This window comes from Corapipo altera, unplaced genomic scaffold (assembly GCF_003945725.1).
Source record: "Corapipo altera isolate COAL_440 unplaced genomic scaffold, ASM394572v1 308, whole genome shotgun sequence".
Classification (NCBI taxonomy): Eukaryota; Metazoa; Chordata; class Aves; order Passeriformes; family Pipridae; genus Corapipo; species Corapipo altera.
Genome location: NW_020884925.1, coordinates 5,704,705 through 5,716,792, shown reverse-complemented (window position 1 = coordinate 5,716,792; position 12,088 = coordinate 5,704,705). Strand labels below are relative to the sequence as shown.

The window sequence follows — 12,088 nt, the reverse complement described above, 5'->3', positions numbered from 1 at the left end:
ACACAACAGGCTGGTGGAGGTGGCTGGCATCCTAAATGAAACAGAGTTTTTAAAGCTACCCCGTGAACTAGGGCTTCATTAAATTTCTTCAGTTTAATTCTCTGTAGTGTATTGGCTTTGAATTCAGAGAAGGCTTTACATCACTGTGGTGTAGGTAATAGTTTACCAAACAAATCCAATGCCATTTCTTAATTATTAAGTTTGCTTGTTTGTGTTTTTATACAGAGGTCTCCATTTGGACTTTCCTCATTCCCCGTTCGGTGCTTTGTATGAAGTAACCATTAATAGCCCGGGAATGCTGTATCCAAGTGAGCTGCCCCCTCCTTATGAGGCAGTGATGGGAGAGATACCTGCCAGTCAGGTAAGGAAAGCCAAAAGAAATAGTCTTCAGATTTCCATGATGCAAAACAATTCTAGATAAATTTTGAGGAACAACCATTAGAAAATACTTATATTCTTTAAAAACATTTTTCAGACCATTTTCTTTAAAAAGGTTTAACTAACACTTAATGTGTATTTTCCTTGTGTTCTTGTGCATGATTTCATCCATTAAAAAAGTTGAATGATACTGGACTGTCAGTAACAAAAACCTAGAAGAACGGATTGGAATCACAGAAGCATGGTGTTTTTCCTTATTTGAGGATAATAGTGTTTTAAAATAACATTACACTTCTCAATTCCTATAGGTAATAAGTAGTACTGATTAGGGAGCAAGCAGGTTTATTTTCTTAAAAACCCTTAAAGTTGTAAAATATTTTTATTCCAACTACTGCTAATATTGGATTTGCCTCGCTGTAATATTCTGCATTTCATGGCAGCTCAACACAGCAGTGTAGGTTTAGTAAGGAAAAAGGTAACTGTGTGTCTTGTGACATGCAATGCTAATAACTTGTGGGGTTTGGGTATGTGTATATATAGCACAGTGCTCATGAACACTTGTATTTGCCCTGCGTGTGATCCAAACCAAGATAATTATGAATTGCCATTTTACATTCTGGGTGTAGCTAGAACGTGGTCTTGAAAATTCCTAAAATAAAAATCTCTGTAAATAGCCTCAGATTAACACAGTTAATATTTTCAGTTCCCTGCTTTTGTCAGATTTCAGGTCATGTCCTAGAAAAATCCTAGAAGCGTCTGATAATGGTATAGATTGTCAAAATGCTGTGCTGTAGTGTTGACAGGATGCCTTGAACCCAGTGCCAAATTTATGCTGTAGTAGTTGCAAAGTTTGCAAAGATTTGAATGATAAAGAGATAGGGACTTATTCTTCCTAAGAAACAGCAGCGAGTAGTTCCCTATTTATTGATTAACCTTTTGACTTTACAGCTTCTAATAAACAGTTGTTATGTGGCAGAAATGCTACTCCTGAGAGTGCAGAACACCTTTATCCTGAACTTTGAGAAAGGATCCAGTATACTTCAGACAAATATTGATATTACACTTTTTACCTTATTTTGTACTGTACAGTATGGACTCAGCTAAAACTGGATTTATAGTGTATCTGCATATACAGCCAAAGCTAATTTGAGCAGAGTTTTGCTTGAAGTGATTTGTGGTAATTGAATCAGCTATCACAAAGGGGAAAATACTTAAAATTGCTTTTAGAAGCTGTAATTTCTTGCAGGCTCCAGGAGTCAAACACTCTAGATAGCGCTTATGAGTGGTTAACAGTGCACTGTGGAAATACTTATGTTCAGGTTGCCAAATTGTACCCACATTTCAGAGGGGACTACCTTTTCTTTCCCCAAAAAATAACACTGAAAAGTTTGCTAGTGATTTATTTCACACCAGGGGAAACCACAATTGAAACTCAAACCGAAAAAAATTACATAAATTTTTACTATTATAAACAAGAAGATTATTAAAATAATTAGTACAAATGTCTGAGAGAAAAGAAGACTGAGATGCAAAGCCCACAACAAAAATGCAATTAAATACCTCCAAGACATGCCTAACTTTGTATTGTACCCTCCACCTGCCACGATAAACATTGCACTAATTTTCATTTATTTGGCTATAATTAAATGAATCAGCATAAACTGAGTGTGATCACTGTGAGTGTTGTTTTTTGCTGAACAACAAAATCGGAGTTTTCAAGGCCATCTCCTTTCTAAAATGTTTTTATCCAAGTTCCATCCTTTTTCTTCTGCAGTAACTTAGATAAACCTGCAAGTCTCGGAGAAATGGATATTTTTTGGTGATAAAAAAACCTGGCAAAAGTGATATGAATCATGCATGTCTGGAGGGAAAGAGAAGGATCATATCTGTGATGAGAATTCATATGTGGTACTCAGTAAGAATTAGGAAAGTGTCTATTAATAGTTAAGCACAAAATCATTTTAAGCACTCTTGTAATTGAGACTGCTCTTGGCATGAGCATCAACATCTAGCAGCACAATAACACCAGCATATAACAAAAATATAATTTAACATCAGTAATTTGAAGATGCACTGTCATGCCCTTGCAAGAAGAGTTTGAGCCTTAATAAGTAGATGTTTTCACTGTTAGGTTTTTTTGACATCTGGTGTCAGTCTCAGCATCTTGTCTGTTCATCTCTGGTCACCTGAGTTCCAGAAGTGTTTCTTCTCCTTGCCAATGAAAATAAGTGGTGACTTTTCCTTTGGAATGGTGATAATTGTCCAGTTTCTTACCAGCAGGGAGTTTATGTATGTCTGGTAGTTGCTGGTTCAGAGAGATTGTAGGAGCAAACTGATCCCAGGTGCTGCCCAGTAGTGAGGTTCCCTGGCAGTGATAACCAGAGCCCACACAGTGATGCTGGAGCCATGGATTTTTCTTGACAGCAAAAGCTCTAATGTAGTTTTGCAGTTAGTGTCCCAGTTAAGCTGTAGGTGGAGAATGGAGCCAAAGTCTAAAACAGTTTTAGGTCTACAAGGGGAACAAAATGGAGACCTGAATTCTTACATAATGGAAGTGCTCTCCTAGAACATGCACCAAGCACAGCACAGTATGAACTGAAATAATGAGATTTATAAATCCCTCAAAGGCAGACTTTGCCATGGAAATCATGGCAGATTTAGCTATAAAAGTGCTTCTGGGAACCATTATGTAATAATGTCATAACTGTAAAACCTTTTACAAATAGGTTTTATTTGTTTTTAAATGGATTGAGGTCCTTAGAATTTTATTAAATTATATCAAATTAGACTCAGTAGTTCATTAATTTCATAAGCAACAAATGTCAGTGCTAATTTATGTGACTGCATCGATGTAAAAACTACTGTTGTCATCTATACTGATTAAGAATTCCCATTCCACGACTATGATAAAAAGTGGTTTTCACACACAGTTTTCCATGCAAAGTATCGACTAGGATATAGAAAAGATGAGAACAAACAGATCAGGGTTCAGTGACTGTTTTTATAAGGTTTGCTCACCAGTAGGCTCTGCAGGCTTGTTAAAAGCACCAGTTTTCTTGCATTTTCCTGTTGAAAGCTCAGTGACTGTCTTTACCACCTTCATGTCTGAGGATGTGCAGTCAATAAGGTTTTATTACCCTTGGCTGTGCAGGAACCTGTATGAAACCCTGTGCCGTTTCTGTGTGAACCACAACTCGGACCTGGCTTAAAAATTGTCAGTGTTACCTCCTACAGTTAAAACTGTGGTTCTCCTTCCCCCTCAGGCAAGAAGTTCAGTCAACCAAATGCATATAAAATACATTCAGCAGTTACCCTGAGAGAATCTAGTGTCAATAAATGTTTCAGCACAAATATTCAGTAGATACTTCTCAGTCAGCAATCAGGTTTATGAAAGCACCTGGGTTAAGAATTTATGAAAGTGCCTAGAACCCCTAGATTTTTAAAAAGAAACAAACACCCTTAAAACATTATACTGTTTCTTCCAAAATGTAGTTAGTCTGAATTTTCTCCAACAACAAAGAGAATTTGAGAACACTTCTTACTTTTCCAGTTAGTTCCCAGGAATGATCTGCAGCTTGAAGGGACACCACATTTTACTTTTTACCACTGATGTGATACTCTGCTACAAAAAAGATCTTTAAGAAATTTCCAAGGGAATTGTTTAAAAATATGAGTGGTTACACATTTTCTTCACAGTCCTCTATCCATCTATTGCTGAGTTTAAGTATTTCTGGCACTGTTCTTTATTTAGAGTTGTATTTACTAACACTTAAAAACACTTTTAAAAACTGAACTTGTATCGCAAAAATATTCCTAATCACTTGCTCATAGTAAGCTATAGATAGGTAGGTAGGTAGATAGATAGATAGACACATAGATAGATAGACAGGAAAAAATAAAATATTGAGCACAGTTAGTTACGTGTATATATGTGTGCTGTAATCCACACTGGCATGTGAAATGGAAGCTCTTTCCTTAATAGCTTCAGACTAATCATGTCACAGCCAATTTTTAGAAGACCAGATACAAATTAAGTGCTTGACACAAAGGTGCACACAGAAGGGACTGATGCTTATTTCTAGACTGTCACCAACCATAAATAGCTTTACTAGTTGATTGTGGCCCTACAGACAGAAGGAGATATGATGCTTTCTGCTAAAGATGGTATCAATCTCATTCCTTTCGACCTTTTTTATTGTTACCAGCTATTTATTGGAATATTTTTTTTATAATCACATTCCCAAAGAACTGCCAAAAATCTATTGAGATTGGTGACAAGGTCCAATCCAAAATCTATTCTAACCAATAGAAATAAAATTTACTAAATTTCAGGTGTTTATGGGTGCAGTATTTCCAGGAGAACTGATTCTGTATTTTGTTCATATGATTCTCAAAAGCGAAGGGCAGTTACCCACTTATGTCCATCCCTTCAGAAAAAAGGTGAGTTATAATATTCTCAGCATTCTGGAGAACACTCTGCACCAGCCCCTTGGGTGGCAATGACGTTATAGGGCTTAAAAACCACCAGGAGTTAACATCCCTGCATATAACCAAAGAGAAATACTGCTCTTGTGCTTGGTTTTGTGGTTTCTGTTTCCCTCTCTCCTATTTTAGGGTGATATGATGTGAAAATAACCCAAGCATAATATGGAAAAATGCAGACTGTAGAAACAGAGTTTACTTGTAATAAATGCATTAGTTTTAAGCATTGCCGACATCAAGTTTTGTAATGTGGGCCTGCAGCTGCCTGTGAATTCAAGATTAATTTACCTTGTAGATTCTCGAAAAGTGAAAATTGTGTTAAGTACATTCCTTTGCCCTGCATTTGGTTCCTGACCCAAAGATGTTGTAAAATAATTTAAATCATTTTCAATCTGAATAGCAGCTGATATGAAAGCTATTCAGTGTTGTCAGGTGTATTCTGCAGATCAGCAGTGCTACACTTTGTTTGGTACAATCCAGATTAACGTGCTGTTTCACTAAAAATGTTCATTTAGGTCTCTGGTACCGCCCAGCAAGTGTCTGACTCAGCCCTGGGGGAGAGGAACGTGACCCCGGACTTCAGCACACAAGGTGATCGTGGCACTGCCTTTGTCTACTTAAAGATGGAGTAGGAGTTTTGAGTGGACTTTTCCTTCTCCTCTGCCCTTCCCAGTGGAGACAGAAGGATTTGCTTTCAGGTTATTCATGGCAAGATGAACCTTTTCGCAGTCAAGAGACTGATGCGGCTGGAAATGCAGAGCAGAGTTTTGCTAAACCAAGCGTGGTCTCTAAAGCCCTTCAAGGCAGATATGGAGACTGGCCTTTCTCTTTGAAGAGTCCTGCCCATACCTGCAACTTGTTTCTCATTTTCAGCAGCCACAGGTGCCTTCCTGATAGTCCCTCCAGGCCTTCCCCATATGGTAGTTTCATGCATGGCGTCCAGAAGCCTGAATGGAAGCTTGCTGCCTGAAGCATAGATGTTGGGAATGCAAGTAGATGAGTAGTAGCAGTATAGAGCCTGTTCGTTTAAAGTTTAAAAGTCAGTACCCTTGCCACGTCTGTTGCTGCAGAGAGGCTTTTTAAACACTGCAGCCTCAGTTTGTATGAAACAATTATTGTAGTTAAATTTCCATTAAATGCTTTTCCTCTTCATATTCATACTGCATTAATAAGCAGACTGGCACATGTTCTTAGTACACTCTGGGCAGAGAGGTGGTGGCAAAGTGGTCCAGGAAACAGAAATGGTGCTCTCTTGCCCAGCCTCCAGCATGGGACTGACAAGCCTGGCAGATCAGTGGAGAGCATCTGTTCCTACATGCACAGAGTATCTATTTTGTGGAGTAGGATTTCAGTTTCCAGATCCACCCCACCAGTGATCACCTTTAACCACTACTAATTTTTTTTTTTTTATTTTTAAATAGTGTTTGAAAACTGCAAGTGTGTGTGTTACAGCTGAGGGAGACTGAAGGTGTTTTGTAAGAGCTGCTGTGAACAAGGGCTTTGTCTAGAGACCTAGTCCCTAAAGTTTTACGTCCATCTGGACTTCACATCCACAAATGACAGTCTAAATTTTAAGGCCAATTCTAGAGGTTTGACCATTGGGAAGCAGTGGACCAGCTCTCAAGCCAGGGTTTTGACATTATGTATCATGCTGTGTGCACATGAAAGGGAACTAAGGAGGTCTTCAGCATGTTTTTATTCGTGTAAAATCAGTCAGGTACTACCATTCCATGTCTTCTGAGCAGTGATTGCATCTCATCTGCTTCAGACCCTTCTTTCTGCTCTCCATAGTACCAGAAAAATCATGTCAATGGAAGAGCAGAATAGTTAGAAGCCGAAAATACAGTTTAAGGCCCTTAAGTCCAGATAGCAAATAGTACAAACAACCACACTCCTGGTTATTAATTAAATTGAATCATACCAGAGAGTGTTTGGATAGTGCAGATCTGTGCCCTGAAAATAGGCACAGACTACTGGATGCTTTCATTTATCCATACAGACTTTATAAATATTTCAAAGCTCTAGTTAAGGGAATATGTTGCAAAGAATTATCTAACTGTGTAAAAATGTTTGTGGACACATCACAAATATAAATGGTCCAATAAACCACTGCAGCTTTGCACCTAACACATAATAAATGGAGCATATTATGCATTTTTAGCACAATGTAGATGTGTAAATGTATTTTCACTATTGATTATTATGCCCTTTTTGACAGTGTAAGTGTTAGAAATTTATTTCCTGGAAACCCCAAAAGAAAATCGTGATTCATTTTGTGTACGAAGAAAATGTTCTTCACAAAATCTAACCTCAGGAATATTTGATTTTTCTTGTGATAGTTAATTTTCTTATACTGTAGAAAGCTTTCTGCTTTCTAGACCTCAAAACACAGGAACACATAACAAAAGTTCTGTAATTCTGTAATTCAGAAAGATCCTATTCTTCTATTCCTGAAGGAAACAAGTAAAATATATTTGTCTTATCAATATGATTAGTAACAGCTGTCATGCAAAAAGAACAGATCAGAGCCTGCTGAGTTGAATAGAAGTAGGTGATTTTTATTTTGTAAATATTTTTATTTTAGATACAGGATTTTCAGGAATTCCAGTCTGATATGGGAAACGTTGTCTACACTATTGGAACTTGGAGACTGGATTATCTAGTTTTATTTTCTTTGTTTTTCTCATGATGTTGGGAATAATGCAGAACCAAGTATTTATTTTCATAGGGTATTTGTAGATACGACAGAGAAAATGACAACAAGCTCAGTTTTTAATACAAAGGGTTCAAAGATGATGTGACCTTATGTAGAATATTTAGCTTGTACCTGAATCATCTGTCACAAATGTTGTGTGCCAGAGATGTTCTATGATGGTGAATGCTTATTTGTAAAGACCTTTATGCTTCAAGGAAATGTTGGTTGATTGAATAAAGTGTTAGGTGCAGAGCTAACACTGACAGGAGTGATAGGTTTAAAAGTGATCAGAGCCATGTTTTCTCAGCATTTGTATAAAGTTTTACTTTCCCTGCCACAGGCAATCTCTCTTTGTTTACCAGAGAAACCAGTAGTGAAAGAACTGCTCCTGTCCAGACGTAGTTGCAGATAATACTTTCATACCAGGTGCTCAAACATGCTTATACTGGAGGACAGCACAAAATTGTCTTTGCTGAAGGACATGAGAAAGAAGGAAATTACTTCAGCGTTTTTTGCTTTGGCATTCTGTCATCTGAGAGTTTTTGAATAATTATTGATGTAGCTGCTGATTACTGAATTTAAATCAGTACATTGAAAATGGGGCAGGAGAGGAGTGGGAGGAGGGCAAGAAGTTTTTATTAGTCTCTGAACCTCTTGTTTTGCAGTTTCTGTTGAGAGCACCTCTCTGTTGGTCTCTGAGGCTGTTGATATCCCCGACCGCAGCTACTCCTCTGAAGATCTTTGTTCGCTGGAAGTTCAAGGATCTCTCCACTCTGCAGATCTTTCTCCCTACTGTATAACCCCCAAAGGGGCTGCAGACCAGAGCTTCAGCCCCCTGGATTACCACACTCACTGCAGGTACAGAACTCGCTCAGAGGGTTTTCCTGAGGATGACAGTTCCCACAGCCGAGCCTCCACAGAGAGGGCTCACGGACAGGAAAAGAACTGTGCCCACGGCAGGCCCTTGGACTGTTCCTCAGGGAATTACAGCCCCTCAGAAAGAGAACTGCAGAGTTCTGCTCAAGAGAGCAATGCCACGGCACCTTTGAAGCAAAAGAAAACCTGCTGTGTGGACTTCAGCCAACCTGTCCCTTTGCAGACCTCTCCCTGTTTTGGGCCTGCAAATACTTCATCATACACAAGTGGCCATGAGACTGCTGTGCAGCAGCACATTAGAAAACACCCAATTTCAAACATAGTCCGATCAAACAGTGCCCCCGTGTCATGGTCGTCTGTGACAGAAGGTAGGTGTAGAACCACAGGGCTGCAAACATGGAACAAATGAGTGGTGTGTGATTTATGCAGCAAATGGTGCTGCTGGGAATTATATACAATGTTCCAATGAGGACTGACTTATGTGTGAAGGCTTCAGTTCCATGCATATTTTCTAAATATGAAAATTTTTAAGAATGGAAAGGCAAAAATTGACAGAGTGAAATTAATTTTGACTTTTCTAAATTTCCCCGTTCTTTCTGTAATGCTCAGAAAACCATGTGTTGGGTAGCTGTTTCCACCTCTCAATTACTGTTACATTGAGAGGCTGAACTAAGAAGTTGAATGGTAGTTGGTGTCTCTTTAGGAAGCTGTTACCTGAGCTGTCACACGTGTAATACAGCAGGTTGTGTTTCCCAAAGGTGACACTGGCGTTGAGAGTATTGGGGCATGTCAGGGGCAGTCAGTGTGACCAGTGGCAAGTTGGAGTGTAGGGTGGAAAGTTTTAAAGGACAAAGAAATGAAAATGAGGCACATGACAAGATGATAAATGGAAAGCTTTTGGCTGTGGAGGATAAGTATCTTGTGCTATAAATCTCCTTTTAGACAAGTAGGGAAGACAAGAGTAGATGGTGGCTGGACGGTGTATTTTCATAAAAAAAATCTGCTTGTTAGTGAAAAAGAAAGGGTTGATTTAATAGAGAATAATAGCAGGAATGTAGAACTGTCTAAACCATTTGGAAAGAGCAGGTTTTACAAAAGGATGTAACCTGTTCAGAGAGGTTTAGAAGGGTAACCTGGAGAAGTGTCTTGAAAGTAAAGATTTTAAAGGTTTGTAAGATGTCAGAGATTGTGCTGTTACAAGATCTGTTCCCTGGGCTTTCTAAGGGATCTACAGGAAGAATCATGTGACTAGCTCAGCAAAAGTAGACAAAATGTTGAAATAACTAGTTTCCTTTAGGATGGCATGTTGGTTCTGTTACACTCCTTGCATCATTACTCTGTAGATTTCAGACCCCTCATACTTAGCTCAACAGTTGAATGAGGTTTACCTTTAGAAATCTAGCCCCCAAATCTGGGCCAGGAAAAGCAAATTTTTAATCTAGAAGTCTACATTTATTTTATGACATTTATTCTGCTAGGATGTATGTGCTATGGAACTGCTGTGCAGGCATTAAATAAGAATTTCTGAATCCTTTCTACTGTGCCAAAGACAAGAACAGCCCTTTCTCTTCTGGATGAGGCTCTGCAGCTTTCCAATATTGTGGTCCACGTGCTGGGTGAGCAGGGTTTGAGAGGTTGCTGTAGGCAACCCTATCCACATGTTCTTACTGCCTGCTGGGACACCTGGTACAACAGATGCTCTGCCTTCTTTTTCAATGTATCCTAAATACATTCATCATCTTTTCTGGAGAAGTGGCATTGGGGGACCAGTTGAACATCACTGAGATGTAACTGGGCTCACCAAAAATTGTAACAGAGGCAGAGAAGGTCCTAGAAATACGTATATACGAGGGAGGGGGAGTCAAGAAGTGACTGTGCTGACCTCATTTGCTGTTCTTTTACTGCCCACAAAAGACTCTTTAAAATTAAATCCTTAAGAGAAGCAGTTGAGTCTAGATATGCGTATTTCTTTCATGTATATGTTTGGCAAACTACAGTTTGCAAAATTTTAGTCTTTGAAGATTTTTACAACTTAACACTACTTCCCCTTCCTCTTCCTTTTATTGAACTTTATTTGGAAATCATACTAGATTAGAAGCAGCCCTATTATAATATCATTACTGGCTGTGTTTGTAGCAACTCTGAAGCATATTTTTCCTAAGCTGTGACAAACAGCTGAAGTTCTTTACAGTCCTTGTAACTTTAAAAAGGCATTTGATCCAGATTTTTCACAACTGGCTATTGGTTCTACTCACTGTAGAATTTTAAAATATATCCACGGAGTTGACCAATAGGCAAAAGTTAAAGAGAACCACTGAGCTCTCTCCATCAACCCAGAAGAAAAAGGGTTTTCAGGTTTTTTTCAGTAACATACACTTTTTTTTTAAAATTGTCCTGGAGTAGATGAACTGGTCAAACAGACTGACTCTATAAAAGACAGAGCTGGAACCTACATATTGTTAATACTAATGACTCATGTCATTAGTATGTGGATTTTGGAGAACTGAGGCTGGAGGAGCTTCAGCCATGTTCACAAAAGGCAAAATACACTGGGCAGATTATACTTGTGGTTTGGGTTTATCTTAAGACCCAGTCTTTCTACTTTAAGAAAAAATTATTAATTTATCTTCTGACTCACCTCCACATACAAGCCAATGTGAAGAGATTCAGAAGCACAACCTTGATATTTACTGGGTAGACTTCTGTTAAATGGGTTTTGCATGTTGCTGTGATTGCACTGCCCATAGTTTGGAACATAAATTATTTGACATGCAGATGTGGCACATGTGCGACACAACAACCATGAGATCTAAGAAATAAATAATCTGGACATTTTAGTGCTGGCATAAAACTCTGAGCTTTTTGGTCAATAAAACACAATTCATGTGCTTCAATCACATCTTGACGTGATGGGGTCTTTGTGGTATGTACAGTCAAATAATTCTCCCATTAATACTTTAATGTGAACTTGATTATTTTTTAAATTATCTGTCATTTCTAGTGGAGAAATTATAAATGAAAGTTTAATTTAATAGGTACCTTTATAGTCCCTGTATAGTCCCTGGACAACACAAGTATGGTGGGTTCACATACAATCTCTGTCAGACATAGTTCCCTCTTAAAGAAATTATTTAAAAGTTAATAGTTTGCATGTTTTTTCTGTCCTTTCCCTGTAAAGTTTATCATAGCAAAGTAAGACAAAATCAACCTCTAACACAGAGGTTAACAAACTTAACCTAACAAACACAATTTATTGCTACAATAAATTTAATTTATAATCAGCTATGTTAGACTGTGTGGCTGTATCAGTTGAGTGTCTGAATGATTATTGTAGCATTTGTGTTCCACATAATTCAGGGTAATGTCTAGTGGTGTAGTTTTGACTCGCTGCAAGTACGTTAAGCAGTATAGTAATGGATGGGAAGACAGAACCTCTGAAGTGCCTCTCTTAATAAGCATGCTATGATTCATGTGCAGCAGTACTTCAGCATAATGGAGCAAATTAAAGACAGAATAGAAGCTGTCTCTCCTAATTTCTTACAGATTTTCTATGTTTGTAGCATCTTAACATCTGTTTCCTTCATTTAATTATTCACTCTACCAGAGAGGATTATATGGGCTTTTCATTATAAACTGTCCCTGGAGATATGGAAGAAA

At 38.2% G+C, this 12,088-nt stretch overlaps 1 protein-coding gene across 4 annotated transcripts in view; it reads left to right on the top strand.

The window, feature by feature from the left end:
* Positions 1–12,088, top strand: part of FAM189A1 (family with sequence similarity 189 member A1) — a 113,340-nt gene that overhangs the window by 95,280 nt on the left and 5,972 nt on the right. For all 4 annotated transcript variants that reach the window (XM_027657571.1, XM_027657573.1, XM_027657572.1 and 1 more), the window contains 3 exons: positions 226–361; positions 5,376–5,451; positions 8,221–8,799. In XM_027657571.1, coding sequence (XP_027513372.1) covers positions 226–361; positions 5,376–5,451; positions 8,221–8,799 — 791 coding nt within the window. The remainder of the gene's footprint in view (positions 1–225; positions 362–5,375; positions 5,452–8,220; positions 8,800–12,088) is intronic.